Genomic DNA, 18,045 nt, shown 5'->3' with positions numbered 1-18,045 from the left:
GAACTCAGGGGACAGCTTCTGGTCTGGGTGGCAGATGTATATTCAAGTGGGTTAGGCGAGAGAGCTATCATTGTATAGATCAGGGTGAGGCTATGATTTCATATAGGTGAAATGCTTTGAAGATGAACTTTCTGCCTATTTGTCTACTCACAACCTTGCTATTAAAGGTGTCAACACCATCTCCCACGTTTCCAGGTCAGCAATCTTCATGTCCCTAAATTAGTGGAGGACTGGAAGCCTGAATAAGGCATACATCATTATTTTGGGAGGAGGGTTGCATTGAATAGGAGGACACTCCTCCCTACTGGCTTCCAACTTAGGGCCTGACAGTTCTCTACACTGAGCCACATCCCCAGCTCAACACTTCCCTTCCTCTGACAAGAGCTCTAATTCTAATGGAGTTTGGTCTCAAGACCTCGATGGTAGGTAAGGCTGGGGGTTAGAGAATGTTTTAAAGTATGGAGACCTCATTCATTGAAAACAAACAAACCCAAGAAAGAAAGAAGAAAAAAAGAGAAATAAAAGAGAAAGGCCCTTTATGATTTCTGTACACTGATTTTCTTTCAAAGAGCACAGTATAGAATGATGAGAAAGAAGGATGAGGCTATACTTTACAATGAAGAAACCTGATATACTTACTACCTCAGCCAGGTGATCAAGGTCAACATCAACAGTGCTAAGTCATGTTGCTTTGTCATGTGTCCTCGATATGGTATGATGAATATGGCATTTTTATCTCTATGATTTTTTCTATTAAAAACCCTAGTCTTATCACAAATCCCAGGTGAAGGACCATCTACAAAACATTTGAGGCCAGGGGTGGTGGTGCATGCCTATAATCCCAGCAATTTGGGAGGCTCAGGCAGGAGGAACAAAGTTCAAACCCAGCAGCTTAGTGAGGTCCTGTTTCAAAATAAAAACAAAAAGTTCTGGGAATATAGCTCAATGGTAAAGTTTCCCTGGATTCAATCCCTAGTACACTCCCTACTATAAACAAAATTGTTTTGACCAATATTTTTCAAAAGTATCAAGGCATCAAACACAAGAAAAGTCTAAGAAACTGTCAGAGTCAAGAGGGAGTCTAAGGAAACATGAAAACTATAGTCTGGTAGCTTGGATGGAATTCTGGGACAGAAAAGGGACATTAGGCAAAAACTAAGGCAATATGAATAAAGCATGAACATTAATGATAATGTATAATACATTAATAATAATGTATTAATATTGGTGATAAATATACTACACTAATATGTTATTAATAGGGGAAACTGGGTGCCAGGTACATGAGAACCCTACTGTCTTCTCAGTTTTTCTGTAAATTTAAAATTGTTGTAAATATAAGTGTATTTAAAAAAATGAAGAGTGGTATCCACAAAATAACTATACTGTTCTTTAAAGCTCCTAGTTATGGATCACTTGCCAGTCACCATGCTAAATGCCATACATAGATGATCTCATTTAATCATTACAATTGCTTGTGTTAGGTATAATTAATATAAGTGGTGGAACCAGGGTTGAAACCAAGATCTCTGTGATCTCAAAATTGAATGGAACTCTCAGTATGCTGGCTTTTTTGGGAAAGGGTTTACACAGTTACAACACATGCTTTTCTAAGAGAAATAAGTATTCTTTCTTAAAAATATATTTTTAGTTGTAGATGGACATAATACCTTTATTATTTTTATGTGGTGCTGAAGATCAAACCCAATACCTCACACAAACACTCTACCACTGAGCCACCATCCCAGTCCAAGAGAAAGAAGTATTCTAAATAATGGGGACTGAAGACTGTCTCCACATTTTACTTCAGTTATGATTATCTCAGGAGTTGGAGGTTGAACAATCAAGCTGAAAGAACTATGGGGATGGGTGTCAAAAGTCCAATCTCAGTAGTTTACAAACCTGGATAAGCAGAGCACATCCCATAGCACATTGAGAAGGGCCAGGAAACCAGGTTTAGTTTAATTCTCTTTCCTCATAACTTCCTCTTTGTAGTTATTAAGGGAAGCAGGAACTGGCCTTCCTGCCTTTTCTCTTTTGAAAACATGCCCTCTAAGATGGGTGATTTGCCCAGTGGCACACAGGCCAGGAGGTTGGATCTGCGGGAGATTAAGTTGGGAGAGAAGTTGGGAAATAGATGGACACAATACCTTTATTTTATTTATTTTTATGTGGTGCTGAGGCTCGAACCTAGTGCCTCACACTTGCCAGGCAAGCACTCTTCCTCTGAACCACAACCCCAACCTCAAGCTGGGAAATCTTGTTCCCATCGTTATGACCCATATTCTCAGTCCTTCTTATTCAAGCACCTACTAAGTTCAGGGACTGCAGACTGGGTGTCGCGGGGGTGGGATGGGGTTGGGGGTGGTCTGTAGAGGACTAGAGCTCGTCCTAGGACTAGTCCTAGGACTGCTGTTTGGAGGCGGGTGAATACACGTTGGGGGAAGTCACTGACAGCTCTCGGACCTGAAAGTCCCTTCCGGGACACGCCTCTGGAACCGCGGCGCCCAGCCAAAAAACCGACCCTTTGGGGCCAAGGCGATTCTCGACAGCCCGCCCTCAGTCTCCTACAGCCATTAGCCCTTTAAGGGCGGGGGACACGCGCCGGCGTCACAAAGCGCCGCCACCGCCACCGCGCGGGCGGGAGGGATGGAAGCCGGGAACAGAGGGGAGGAGGGGAGGAGGACCGGGCGGCCGGGCGGGGGAGGGAGGGGCGCGCGCACGCGCGTCGGGCCGCCAGCCGCCAAGAGCCGCCCCCCTCCTGGCGCGCGCCCCTCCTCCCTCTCTCCCTCCCTCCTTCTCGGCTCCGTCGCTCCCGCGGCGAGAGGCGCTCTCGTTCTCCTCCTCCGCCCCTCCCCCCGCGCAGCCGCCGCCGCCGCTGCCGCGAGACCCCCGCGCGCCACGCTCCCCCTCCCCCTCCGGCCCCGCGCGCCCTTCGGCCCCGGCGGCCCCCGAGGCGAACGAGAGGGCGAGCGAGCGCGGCGCTCCCGGGCCGGCCCGGCCCCCTCCGCTCACCATCGCCGGCCCTTCGCCGCCTTCCTCGGCTTCCACCTCCTCTCCCCCCCCCCGCCCAGTAGAGGCCCCCTCCGGGGGGGGGAGGCCCCGGACCGGGAGCGGATTCCCCCAACTCCTTCAACCCCTCCCCCACCCGGCCGGAGTGTGAGGAGAAGGGCCCGGCCCGGCCCGCGACGCGTGTGAGGACACCGGGCCGGCCCACGGGCCGTCTGGGGCCTGGTCCGGCCCGCCGGGTGTGTGAAGACCGGGGCCCCGTGCGGCCCGGCCCGAGGGCGAGCGGAGGGGAGGGGCCTGGTCCGGCCCGGCCGGTGCGCGAGGACTGGGGCCCCGGCCCGGCACCGCCGCCGCCGCCGCGATGGCCCAGCAGCAGATGACCAGCTCGCAGAAGGCCCTGATGCTGGAGCTGAAATCCCTACAGGAGGAACCGGTGGAGGGCTTCCGGATCACCCTGGTGGATGAGTCCGACCTCTACAACTGGGAGGTGGCCATCTTCGGACCCCCCAACACCCTTTACGAAGGCGGCTACTTCAAGGTACCCTCACCCCCTCCTGGACCCGGCTTTCCCTGCCGAGGCCTCGGTTCCTCCCCGCGTTGGGCAGTTTTTCGGGGCGGAGAGTGTGAGCGCGGGTGAATGGAGGGGGCTTCTCGCCTCGTAGCCCCCTCCCCCATCCGTGGAGGCAGGAAGGCCTTGCTCACCAAGTGCCTTTTCTTTGTCATGGGGCGGGGGCGGGAGGCCAGACTGCACCGGGAAATAGAAAAGTCTCTCCGGCTGGGGTAGTGGCTACAGGGGAAGGAGGGCTGTCTTTGTTTCCCCAGCTGAGGGTGTGTGGAAAGAGGTGGTCTTTCTTTTCTTGATCTCCCATTAGAGCTCTCCCTGCGCAGGCTGGAACTGCCCCAGAGGGCAGGGTGACCTGCACTTATTGGATTGGACTTTTCTTTTTTTGGGGGTGGGGGGTGGGGGGAGGGGAATTAGTCTGTCATTCCAGAGGCTGCTAGTGCCCTGACATTTTGAGGTTTCATTGGGCTTCTTGAATAGTGGTAGTTCCAACTTTGCATTCCAGTGTGCGGTAATAAAGGACCCTAGGGGTGGTTTAAATAAGAGAGGTGCTTGCGTTGCCTTGCCATTATCCACTTGAAGGAACTTTAGCCTTCTTTCTGTCCTCATTCTCCATTTACCTCGGTGCTTCTTTAAAAACGCCCTTTGTCCTCACCCGCCATCAAGTTTACTAGCATTTTTTTTTTTCTTCATGTAGAAACACCCACAAAGGGTGGAACGTGTCTTGAGGGGAGATTGATAGTTTCCCACTTTAGGGAAACAAAATGGAAAGATTTTGCTCAGGTAGAACTCCAGCGAGTGGAGTCATTTCACAGATGAAAAGTATCGCAGGTGAGATGGTTTTCTCTGGGTGGGATGGCTCCTTAGAGACCACAGACATTGTTTCTATTGTTTCCTGTGATTTTAGAACAGTACTTCCAAAATTATTCTGGAATCCAATGTATTTTTCTAAAAACTCCAAGGTAGATGACTTGGAGGTAGTTTTTCTTTTGTTTTGGGTTTAGCATTTTTGCAGGGAGGAATCCCACATTGAGGATTTGAATTTTTAAATTTTGGTGGCAAGACAGAGGAAATGAGTACTTAGGAATCCATTTTTTATTTCCAAAATTAAGTGAAATAGGCCAGTGAGTCAATTTTAGTTTGTTTTGAAGGGAGGGGTTATCTTGGCACAGGTTTTAAATGAGTATCTTAGTCATGTAGTTGTGATGTGTATTTTTAGGTCTTAACCAATTACTTAACTCTTGTTTTCTACCCTTCTCTAAAGGTAGAAGCTTTAGTTTCAGGCTTTAAATTGGGTCAACTTTGTAGAAGATAGTATTGATATGGAACTGTTTAATAGTGACACCATGATACTAGAAACACCTAGTAAAAAACACATTTTTAGAATATTATGTAACAGTGATATTCCTACCGTTTGCTTCATTTTTTGTGAATATAAATTACACTTTATGTATGTGTGTATATTTGTCAACACATGCTATATTTTTCAGATACAGGAATTTAAAATTGCTAAGTAAAGGTGCAAGTTATTAGTGGCAAATGGAAAAGGTATTGCATTGTTCATGTTGAGGTACACTCTACTTTTTTTTTTTTTTTTTTTAATTTTTTAGTTGTTGATGGACATTTATTTTATTTATACGTGGTTTTGAGAATCGAACCCAGTGCCTCACGCATGCTAGGCAAGTGCATTACCACTGAGCCCCAGCCCAAACACTGTACTTTTAAATATAAATTTCTATCTATAAATATTGGAAATATTTTTGCACAAAACGGAATTTTTTTCTATAAAAGCATTTTTAGCAAACTATTATTTAACTTCAGTGGATAAAGTTTAACTTTTAAAAAGTCTTTGGAATAACTGATGGTTAAGGCAAATGGGTACTAGTTAGAATAATCTTACTCCAATGCAGTTTTGTTAAAAAAAAAAAAAACTGTGAAAGAAAATAATTGGTTGCAAATTGTAGCATTTTTGCCTAATTTTGGAATAATTGTGTGGTTAAAAAAACCTCACAATTTGGGGCTGGGTTATAGCTCAGTTGGTAGAGTGCTTGCATTGCCTGCACAAGGCTGCAGGTTCAATCCCCAGCACCACAAAAAAACAAAAATCAAAAAAAAACTCACAATTTGGAATTGGTAGTATGCAAGGATTCCTTGTAGCATATACACTGATTTAAAACAAAAGCTTTTTAATTTCAGTCCTGTTAAAAAGAATGGCTTGAGGGGCTGAGGATGTGGCTCAAGCAGTAGCGCGCTCGCCTGACATGCGTATGGCCCGGGTTCGATCCTCACCACCACATACAAAGATGTTGTGTCTGCTGAAAACTAAAAAATAAAAATAAAAAAAAGAATGGTTTGAACTGGGGTTGTGGCTCAGTGGTAGAGCACTTGCCTAGCACGTGTGAAACACTGGGTTCGATTCTCAGCACCACATAAAAATAAAGGTATTGTGTTCATCTACACCAAAAAAAAAAAAAAAAAGTTAAAAAATGAATAGCTTAAATCTCCTATTTTGTTGTATGTGTTAGATTTATTAGTCTTTGAGAGTGTTTACCTTAAATTTGATTTTTGTTTTTGTTTTTGTACTGTGGATCTAAGTGCCTTGCTGTTCTACTATCTTGCTATTACACCTCCAGCCCCTTTACCTTTAATTCTGAAGTGTAAAAAAATGTGTGGAAAAAAAATTTTTTTTTTTTGAACCCAGGGGTGCTTAAGCCACTGAGCCACATCCCCAGGCCTTTTTTATTTTTATTTTATTTATTTATTTATTTTTATAATTTTTTTTAAGATAGAGAGAATTTTTTAATATTTTTTAGTGTTTGGCAGACACAACATCTTTGTATGTGGTGCTGAGGATCGAACCAGGGTCGCACGCATGCCAGGCGAGCATGCATGCCAGGCGAGCGCGCTACCGCTTGAGCCATATCCCCAGTCCTTATTTTTTATTTTGAATCAAGGTCTCACAAACTTGCTTAGGGCCTTGCTAAGTTTTTGAGGCTAGCTTTGAACTTGTCCTGCCTCAGCCTCCTGAGCCATTGAGATTATAAGCTTGTGCCACTGTGCCCCACTGAAAATTCTTGTTATTTGTGGTGCTGGGCAATGAACCCAGGACAGGTTCATACAAGGCAAGTGCATACTAGGCAAGTGCTGTTCTACTGAGCTACATCCCCAACCCTTTTACCTTTATTTATTTATTTTTTTAGATTTATTTTTTAGGTGTAGATGGACATAACACAATGCCTTTATTTTTTTATGTGGTGCTGAGGATGGAACCCGGGGCCCTGCCCTGCTAGGCGAGTGCTCTACCGCTGAGCCACAATCCCAGCCCACTCTTTTACCTTTAATTTTAACTTGTAAAAAATGTATGAATATTTTAGTCTTGTATGAAAACTTATTCAATAATGTTTTCTTCTATTTTGTCCTTTATTGTATTGCCTTTTATCTCATTCGTCCTTTGTTGGAAAAAAAGGCAAATTTAAATTTATGGTCATTGTTTTTTATTCCACTGCTTTTGTCTTAAAACAAGGCTTTTAGTGTGTTCCACTACAGCTGTAGTTGAAAGTTGGCACAGAGCTTTTTGTACAACTCTTCTCCCTTATCAAATGTTGTTAATTTTTGAACATTTGGTATAATTTATTTTCAAGTTGAATTCTTTTTTCTGTTGGACATAATTGTTTGAATAACTGCCAATCATTCTTTAAAATTCTCATAGTATAACTTCTTTAACTTTTAGGTGTTAATAGATTTCTAACATCTTTTTCACCATGCAGTGGTTGGCACCACAGGAACTGTGGTGGAGACTGTGAGACTTAAACTGTTTCTTAGTTTTTTGTTTTTTTGATTCATCATTTTTTCACTTTTTTAGTACCTCTAAACTGATTCTTAGCTTTGGAGGCAATGAATGTATGATGGGAAAAGGTAGTTTCTTCTCTTTTGCATATTATAAAATCCTGCCCTCACCTTTTCTTGATGTTATTGAGGGAACATCTGAATTTCTTTGCTTCTTGGAATTTTTCCTCTATTAGTTGATGGTTTAGGACATAGAGAACACCCCTGAGCTCATTTTGATACTACGGAGCAAGCTGGAATTTTTATTATGTTACTGTTGATCAAGGCAGTAGTTTCTCCCCTTTAAAAGGAACTATCTTTTCAAATACCTTCTGATGATGATTACAATGAACTGTGAATGATTTTATAGAACCTCTTTGGAATTCCTGCATTATTTATCTAAAAGCATGATAGTGTGAGATTATAGTCAGAAATGAGAGTGCCTTTCATCATATTCATAACATAAAAGTTTAGATAATAAAGAAAAACTTAAAATATCATAGGTAACTTCTGTAGATTTTATTCAGTAATCTGAGATAATGAAATAATAGATGCATTCCATTTTTAGAAAACCCCAACTGACAAAAAGTATTTGTTAAATACTTAAAATTTTCCCTAATAGGAGTACTTCCTTATCAGAATAACAAACTTTTCAATTCTGTACATGTGCATGCACACACTTTTTTAAAATAAAGGAATATGCGTATTCTCTAGGCTCCATTTGTTCTAGGATAAAATAATCTGTTTTCTGCTTCTCCTTCACCACCGGCCCCAGGCTCTTGAGCTGCTAGGATTACAGGCATGTGCCACCTCGCCCAGCAATAATAATTCTTAATTCTTGTGGTTTTTTTTGAGGGGGTGTAGGGGGAATCTTGTGTTTGTGTGGTTCTGGGGATCGAACCTAGGGACCTCATTGTACCCCTGAGCTATATCCCCAGCCCTTTTGAAGAATTTTTTAATACTGAGACAGGGTCTTGTTAAGTTGCCCAGGCCGGCCTTGAACTTTATTAGTATTGGGAAACCCAGGGGTGCTTTACCCTTGAGCTGCATTCCCAACCCTTTTTAATTATTTGTTATTTTGAGACAAGTTCTCTCTAACTTGCTTAGGGCCTGGTTAAGTTGCTGAGGTAGGGCTCAAAGTTGTCATCAGTCTCCTGAGTTGCTGGGATTACAGGAGTGCACTACTGCACCCAGGCTGGCCTTGAACTTTTGAAACTTCTGCCTCAGCCTCCCAAGTAGCTGAGACTAAAAAGAGCCCCACTCTTTTTTTTGTTTGTTTGTTTTTGTTACTGATGACTGAACCCAGAACCCAGGGATGCTTTACCACTGAGCTATGTCCCCAGCCCTTACATTTATTTTGAGACAGGTTATCACTAAATTGCTGAGGCTGGTTTTCAATTTGTGATCCTCCTGTCTCAGCCTCCTGAGTTGCTGGAATTACAAGTGCATGCCACCACACCTGACCCAACACTTAATTACTGCGTAATTCTTAGAATGTAGTTGCAACAATTCTTAAACTTTTTGCCATATGAATCCTTTTGAGAAACTGATAGGTTTTTATCCTCAGGAAAAAAAATGTATGTGTAAGCCAATTTGTATAGATTTTGAGGCCATTAACTCATGGGTTAAAAATCCCTGATTTAGTTCCAGGCACAGTAATTCCAGCGGTTTGGGATGCTGAGACAGGAGAATCACAAGTTCAAAGCCAGCCTCAGCAACTTCGGAGTGCTAAGCAACTCAGTGAGACACTGTCTCTAAATAAAATACAGTATAGGGCTGGGGATGTGGCTCAGTAGTTGAGTATCCCTGAGTTCAGTCTGCAGTACCAAACAAAAAAAAGAATCCCCGATTTACCCTGGTGTGGTGGCACATCCCTAAAATCTCAACTTCTCAGGAGGTAAGGCAAGGGGTTGAAAGTTGGAGCCCAGCCTGGGACACTTAATGAGACCGACCCTGTCTTAAAAATAAAAGGGAAGATACGCAGCCCAGTGGCAAAGCCCTGGCTAGTTCAATAACCAGTACTCCCCCTGCCCCCTGCAAAAAAAAAAAAAAAAAAGCCTGTTTTAAGGGATTTGAATAGGCAATTTGAAAAACAGAATTGAACTTTTTTTGCGGGGGGCGGGGGGATACTGGGGATTGAACCCAGAGGCACTTAATCATTGAGCCACATTCCCAGCCTTTTTTTTTTTTTTTTTTTTAGTTGGACACAATACCTTTATTTTTTTATTTATTTTTATGTGGTGCTAAGGATTGAACCCAGGGCCTCACATGTGCTAGGCAAGCACGCTACTATTGAGCCACAATCCCAGCCCTTTTTTTTACATTTTATTTAGACACAGGATCTTGCTAAGTTGCTTAGAACCTTGCTAAGTTGCTAAGGCTAGCTTTGAACTTGTGATCCTCCTGTCCCAGCCTCCCAAGTCCTGGGATTATAGGTGTGTACCACTGTGCCTGGAGGAATTGAACAGTTTAAAAATTATAACCTCCCTCCCCCCACATGAAGGTTTTGTCAGTTAACTTTGAGCTTTGAAAATTTACCTTGAGTTTTAGCAACATTATAAATGGAAATAGCTTAAGTCCAAGGATTTGACACTAAATGACGTTTAGTTTAGTTTTTTTTTTTTTTTTTTTTTTTAATTTCAAAGCAAACATGACAGATTTTTTTTTTTTCCTTTTCTCTGTGTGTGTATCTGTGTGTCCGTCCCTGTGTGCATGTTTTGCTGGGGTTGAACTCAGGACCCTGTTCATCAAGGCAAGTGTGCTGCCACTGAGCTACAGTGTGTCTTAGAATCCATGAAATCTTAAAATTGCCATTAGCCAATGATAGATAGGATTTAATTTTAAGAGAATCTTTCATTTAAATCTTTTTTTTTTAAATATCAGAATCATTGTCTTAGATTTGATAAAAGGAGGATTAATTCTTCTTGGAATGAAGGATTTGAGTCCTAATTTATATATATATATATATATATAAATAAGTATATATAAATTATATAAATAAATATATGTGTGTGTGTGTGTGTGTGTGTGTGTGGTCTGTTTTGTTTTTTTGATGGTGCTACGGATTGAATGTAGGGCCTCCTGTATGCTAAGCACCCCCATTGTTAAGCTAAACCCTGTCATCCTAATTAAACTTAAAAAAAATATATTGTTTAGTTATCAATGGACCTTTATTTTATTTATTTGTATGTGGGTGCTGAGAATCGAACCCAGTGCCTCACATATGCTAGGCAAGTGCAAGTGCTCTACCAATGAGCTACAACCCCAGGCTTGGGCCCCCTCCCCCCCATTAAACTTTTTTCACCATGTTGATTCTCCTTTCTTCAGAGATTTGTTTAGTAAATGGTGTTCATTGACTACTCATCAAAGGCCAAGTAATGTAGGAAAAGGCACTTCCTTATAGGTACTGAGGGAAAATAGTAGATAGGACATTGATAACTTTAGAAGAGAAAGTAGTAGGACGTTGATAACCTTAGAGCTTTTATGAATGATTCTCATAAAAAAGTTTAAAAAATTTTTATTCTTTTTTTTTTCTTGTTTGTAATTGGACACAATACCTTTATTTTATTTATATGTGGTGCTGAGGATCCAACCCAGGGACTTGCACATGCTAGGCAGGCGCTCTACGCTGAGCCAGAACCCCAGCCCCTTTTATTCTTTTTAGTTATGTTACATGACAGCAGCATGTATTTTGACATTATACATACATGGAGTATAACTTCCCATTCTTGTGGTTATACATGATGTGGAGTTGTACCAGTTGTATGTTTGTATATGAACATAGGAAAAGTAATGTCCGATTCATTCTACTATCTTTTCTTGTCTCATCCCCTCTTCCCTTCATTCCCCTTTGTCTAATCCAAAATACTTCTACCCCCACTCCCCATTGTGTGTTAGCATTGCATATCGGAGAGAACACTAAGGCTTATCAAAATTCTTGTGTGAATTTTACTTATTTGAGATACTGAAGATTGAACCTGGGTACTCTATTACCGAGGTACATCTCCAGCCCTTTGTTATTTTGAGTGTTATTTTGAGTCAGGGTCTCATTAAGTTGCCGAGGCTGGCCTTGAATTTATGATCCTCCTGCCTCAGCCTTCCAAGTACAGTTGATCACAGGTATTTGTGGGGGTTGAACCCAGGGGTACTCTACCTACTGTTGACCCTAGCTTTACTCCTCTCCCCCCTCCCAACTCTTTCCTGTTTGTAGTACTGAGAATTGAATTTAGAGCTTCATGCATAGTAGGTTAGTGCGAACGAACCACTGAGCACATTACCAACCCTTGAATTTAAAAATATTGAAATGTGAGGTATAAGTGTTACTGATGTAATTATAAATGTTTATGAAAAGCAAAGTTTTTAAAGCTTCAAGGCCAATTAGAGAATGATAATTAGGTTGATAAGTATTATCCATCAGGATAAAATGTTCTGTTCTCTCTTGCTAATTTAGTGTTAGTGATTCTAATTTAAAGTTCCATAAGAACTTGTCTATGGGAGACAAGTAGAGAATAAAGGAGGTTCACAACTCGAATCACCTCTGCTAATCTAATTATGGGAAAATAACAGGAAGAGTACAAAATTCAGAGTTTTAGGACTACAGATCTCCATCCTCTGGGAGATTACATTTAAATGTTTGAATTCTTTTGTGTTCCTGAACTGCTTTTGGATTGTTACACATACAGCTATAAATGTCTGAGTAGGCTTGGCAAGGTGGTACATGCCTGTAATCTGAGAGACTCAGAAGGCTGAGGCAGGAGAATTCCAAATTCAAGGCCAGCCTTAGCAACTTAAGCCTGTCTCAAAAATGTAAGAAAAAAGGATTGGCTTTATAGCTCAGTGGTGGAGTACCTCTGGTTTTAATCCCCAATACAGGGCTTGGCGGGGATGAGATTAAGCCTCTGTGTTCTGTCAACATAGAATTAAATTTCATCTTTATTCAGGGAGATGAGAAATTGTTATTTAAAGTTCATGCTAATATGCTTCTGAAGAGGTAATTTTAATTTGGATTGCAAGCATTTGATATTATTTAAATAATCTTTCTCTATGAGAATCGGGAAATTCACATTAATAATGTATTTAAAATGAAAAGTAAGTAGTCCACTTTATTAATTTTATTTATTTTTGTGATGCTGGGGGTTGAACCCATGTGTACTCTACCTACTGTTGACATTCCTAATCCTTTCTTTTTATTTTTTTATTTTGAGAAAAATATTGCTAAGTAGTAGAGACTAACCTTGAGTTTGTGATCCTCTTGCTTAACCTCCCGAATAACTGTGATCACAGGCAGGTACTACTGTGTCCAGAAGTAGTCTACTTTTAGCACATTTACATGATTTTTTTTTTTTTTTTTTTTGGTACTGGGTATTGAATCCCAGGGGCACTCAACCCCTGAGCCATATCCCCAGTCCTTTTTTGTATTTTATTTAGAGACAGGGTCTTGCTAAGTTGCTGAGGCTGAGTTTGAACTTGGAATCCTCTTGCCTCAGCTTCCAAAGCCTCTGGGGTATAGGTATGAACTTCACCCAGCACATGATTTTTTTTTTTTTTATTAAGAAATATAAAAATGGGGCTGGGGTTTAGCTCAGTAGGAAGATACTTACCTAGCATACAAGAGCCTGGAGTTCAATCCCCAGTAGTGACAAAAACAAAAACAAAAAAACAACAAAAAAAAGTTATTTCTTAGTTCAGGCTATTAAAATAAATTATCGTAGACTATATGGCTTATAAATAACAGAAATCTTATTTCTCAGAGTTTTGGAGGGTAGAAGTTAAAAATCAAAGTTTCAAAATAAATATTAAAAAAATTATCTCTCTCTCAAAAAAAAAAAAGAAAAAGAAAAAAGAAATCAAAGTTTCACCATGGTCAGGTCCTGTTGAAAGCCCTCTTCTGGTGTGCTGATAACTTCTCCTTGGGTCATCCTCCATATGGCAAAACAGAAGAGGAGAGATTAGCTCTTTTCCTCTTTTGTGGGGGTTGGAGGCGGAGATGGTGGTGTTGGTGCTGGGTGTACTCAGAATGGGCTCTACCATTGAGCTACACCTTAGTCTTGGTTTTCTCTTATAAAGAAATCCTATCTGGCGATTTTACCATCATGACCTAATTACAAAGGCCTCACTTTCTACCATCATATGGTGTTAGTGCTTCAATACATGAATTATTAGAATGAACACTTAAAACGGTAAAATGTGGAATGCCTTTTTCTGTTGCATATATATGCCATTAGTATAGTAGTGTAGGTATCATTGAATGCTTACTATGTGTTGTATACTTTACATAGAATATCTTACGTAATCCTCCCATGAGATTATTACTGTTAATTGCATTTAGCATATAGAGAAGCCATGTCACACAGAGCTCATTTATTTTTTCCAGGGGTCTTCAGATAGAAAGTTGAAATATAAAGCTGTACTACCAGACTACTTATTTCTAAAGCCTGTGCCTTTTAACTGAGATCTTAGACCAGTTTGGAAGATACTTGAAGGTATGAAAGTGGAGGTTTTTGTTTTTTAGTAAAGTAGCAGTTTATATTTGAACAGGAAGCCAACCTTCCCAAAGGGAGGGGTCTTAAGAGGGTTGCTTGAAAATAGGGTTTTAAGAAAAATCAAAATCAAACTTAAGAGGTGGTTTTTTTGTTTTGTTTGTTTGTTTTCAGTCCTGGGGATTGAACCCAGGGATATTTAACCAGTGAGCCACATCCCCAGCCCTTTTAATTTTTATTTTTGAGTTAGAGTCTCATTAAGTTTCTTACTAAATTGCTGAGGCTGGCCTGGGACTTGTGATCCTGCTGCCTTTGTCTCCCAAGTCACTGGGATTACAGCTGTGTGTTACCAAGCCTGGTAGAACTTGATTCTTATACTAGAAGCTTTTGCCTTACTTTTAGTGGAAGGTGGGAATGGTGCTAGTATTGAGAGATATAATCCCAAGAAGTTAGTTTGGGACTAGAAATGATGATAAAACACTTCTAAAATGACAGTGAGAACTTCATAGATGCAGTTAATTTTCTCAGTTCAAACTAGGTGTGGTGGTGTGGACCTGAAATCCTAGCTACTGAGAAGGATCACAAATTCAAGGCCAGACTGGGCAACTTAGCAAGATCCTGTAAAATAAAAATGGCTGAAGTTGCAGCTCAGCGGTATAGCACTTGCCTAGCCTGTGCAAGGTCCTGGGTTCAATCCATAGCCCTGCCAAAAAACCAAAAAAGTCAATACAGTATCGTATTTATGAATTAAAAATAATGCCTTACACTTTTCCAAGTATATTTAAACAGCATGGGGAAACATCTTTTTTGATTATTCTTATGGTTGAACCCATTAAGGGATACTTTTTACCTCTATTACAGCTGTCTCCATTCCTTGTGCTAAAAATCAAATCAGGCCCTTGTCCATGCCAGGCAAGCATGATCACTTAGCTATCCCCCCAGCCCCTATTATAGAATCTTTTTATTTAAAAAAAAAATTGTTCTTTTTAGATATATGTGACAGTAGAGTGCATTTTGACATATTATACATACATCGAATATAATTTATTCTAGGATTCCATTTTTGTGGTTATACATGATGTGGAGTTTCACTGGTGGTGTATTCATATATGAACATAGGAAAGTTATATCTGATTCATTCTATTCTTTCCTGTTCCCATCCCCCTTCCCTTCTCCTCATTCCCCTTTGTCTAATTCACCAAACTTCTCTCTCTCTCTCTCCCCCCTTTTTTTTTTTTTTTTTTTTTTTGGTACTAGGGATTGAACTGAGGGGCACTCAACCACTGAGCCATATCCCCAGCCCTATTTTGTATTTTATTTAGAGACAGGGTCTCACTGAGTTGCTTAGCGCCTCACTATTGCTGAAGCTGGCTTTGAACTTGCAATCCTCCTATCTCAGCCTCTCAAGCCACTGGGATTGCAGGCATGCGCCACTCTGTACCTGGCTTAATTCACCAAACTTCTAGTCTTCCTTCCCTTCCTTATTGTGTGTTAGTACCTGCATATCAGAACATTCAGCCTTTGTTTTTTTGGGATTGGTTTATTTCACTTAACATGATAGTCTCTAGATCCACCCTTTACCAGCAAAAGTCATAAAGTCATTTTCTTTTTTATTTTTAGTTGTATTTTTTGGGTTGCTGAGGATCAAACTCAGTGCCTTACATGTGCTAGACAAGTGCTCTACCACTGAGCTATAACCCAGCCTTAAAGTCATTCTTTTTTTTAAATGTGATGCTGAGGATGGGACCTAGTGCTTCATTTGTGCTAGGCAAGTGCATTACCATTGAGCCACAATCCCAGCCCAATGTCATCCTTTTTTTATGGTTGAGTAATATTTCATCATGTGTATACATCATTATTTTATTTATCCATTCATCAGTTGAAGATAACTTAGGTTGGTTCCATAGCTTAGCTATTGTGAATTGAGCTGTTGATGTGGCTGCATCACTTTAGTATGCTGATTTTAATACCTTTGGGTATATACCAAGGAGTGAGGTAACTGGTTCCATACCAAGTTTTCTGAGGAATCTTCATACTTTTTTCCAGAGTGATTGCACCAATTTTAGTCCCAGCAGCAATATATGAGTGTACCACTTTCCCTACATCCTTGCCAACATTTATTATTTATTACTTGTATTCTTGATAATTGCCATTCTGACTGGAGTGAGATGGAATCTCAGTGTAGTTTTTTGGGGGGGGTAGGGGGTAACTGGGGATTGAACTCAGGGACACTCAACCACTGAGCCACATCCCCAGCCCTGTTTGTATTTTATTTAGAGACAGTGTCTCACTTAGGCCTTTGGTTTTTGCTGTGGCTGTCTTTGAACTTTTGATTCTCCTGCTTCCGCCTTCCAAGCCACTGGGATCAGTATAGTTTTAATTTGAATATCTCTAATTGCTAGAGTTGTTGAACATTTTTACATATTTTGTTTTTTTTAAAGAGAGAGTGACAGAGGAGAGAGAGAGAGAATTTTAATACTTATTTTTTAGTTATCGGCATCTAAACACAACATCTTTGTTTTGTACGTGGTGCTGAGAATCAAACCCGGGCCGCACGCATGCCAGGCGAGCGCGCTACCACTTGAGCCACATCCCCAGCCCCTTTTTACATGTATTTGTTGACCATTTATATTTCTTCTCTGAAGTACCTGATCAGTTCCTTGGCCCATTTATCGATTGGGTTATTTGTGGGGTTTTTTTTTTTGTTGTTGTTTTTTTGTTTTGTTTTGTTTTTTGAGTTCTTTATATATCCTGGAGATTAATGCTCTATCTGAGATGTAGTGGCAGAGATTTTTCTACCATTCTGTAGGCTTTCTCTTTAGGTTCTTGATTGTTTCCTTTGCTGTGAAGAAGCGTTTTAGTTTTTGATACCATCCCATTTATTGATTCTTGAGTTTGCTTCTTGTGCTTTAGGAGTCTTATTGAGAATGGAACTCAGTGCCTCACACATGCTGGGCAAGTGCTCTACCACTGAGCTACAGTCCCAGCCCTTAGATTATTCACTTTTTTCACTAGAGATGAATCTTTTTTGTGTGGTTGTTATTTTTTATTTGTTCTTTTTAGTTATACATGACAGTAGAGCATATTTTGACTTATTATACATACATGGATTATAACTTTCCATTCTTGTGGTTATATATGATATGGAGTTACACTGGTCATGTATTCATACATGAACTTAGGAAAGTTATGCCCGATTCATTCTAATGTCTTTTAGAGATGAATCTTAATAACCTTCAGATGAAAAAGTGAAACAAAATTGATTCCACACCAAAAATATGGAGCTTTGCCATAATGACAGTAAGAAAAACATGTTTGGAAGGCAGTTCTCAAAACATGAATCCTGAGAAAAAATCTTGAATTATCTGGGGCAGTGATGGTATAATACTGTTTTAGTGGGTATATGGTATAGCCATCCTTTCAAGTTATTTGCCTTCAAGAGGTCAATTCTTGTGAGTCTTGGTAATTTAGTTTAGAAATAGAAGCTTTCAGTATCCTTATGGGTTTTTTCACTTGTGCTATTTTCCCACATTGTCTAAATAGGGGGAAAAATGAAATATGTTTAATCAGGTGCTATCTGCTGATGAGAAAATTCAGTGCTGACGTTGATTAAAGCAAGTATAATAATTCTGCTACTATGATGTAGATATGATTTGCCTCTTTCCCCAACTAATGCAGGAGTTTAATCCCCATAGTCATATGTTAATCATATTAAAAGTTGGAAACATAATTTCTGATGTTTAGAGGGGAAGTCTGGAAAGTGACTAGATTAGGTCATTAGGGTGGAGTCTGCATGATTGAATCCTGATGGCTTTACTAAGAAAAGTGGGGAGACAACTGGGATACAGTGATGCATATGCATTCCTGCCATGTTGTGATGCAGCCAAGGGGAGCCCCCATGAACTCATTTAGCTCACACTTTTGGGTTTTCAATCTTTTAAAAGTAACTCTGGGGCTGGGGCTGGGGCTGGGGCTGGGGCTCAGCAGTAGAGTGCTCGCCTAGCACTCTGTGAAGCCCTGAGTTCGATCCTCAGCACCACATAAAAGTAAATAAATAAGATAAAGGTATTGTGTCCAATACACAATACAACTAAAAAATTAACATTTTTTAAAAAAAAGTAACTCAAGTATTTCATTATAATCAAAATTTGACTCATACATGTGCTCAGG

General features: G+C 40.6%; 1 protein-coding gene across 1 annotated transcript in view; it reads left to right on the top strand.

Annotated features, from left to right (window-relative positions):
* Positions 1 to 2,793: 2,793 nt before the first annotated feature.
* Positions 2,794 to 18,045, top strand: part of Ube2r2 (ubiquitin conjugating enzyme E2 R2) — a 101,910-nt gene continuing 86,658 nt past the window's right edge. The window contains exon 1 of the mRNA XM_076845903.2: positions 2,794 to 3,547. Coding sequence (XP_076702018.1) covers positions 3,371 to 3,547 — 177 coding nt within the window. The 5' untranslated portion in view covers positions 2,794 to 3,370. The remainder of the gene's footprint in view (positions 3,548 to 18,045) is intronic.

Source organism: Callospermophilus lateralis, chromosome 2, assembly GCF_048772815.1.
Source record: "Callospermophilus lateralis isolate mCalLat2 chromosome 2, mCalLat2.hap1, whole genome shotgun sequence".
In the NCBI taxonomy this organism is placed as follows: Eukaryota; Metazoa; Chordata; class Mammalia; order Rodentia; family Sciuridae; genus Callospermophilus; species Callospermophilus lateralis.
This window is presented reverse-complemented; position numbering and strand designations above follow the sequence as displayed.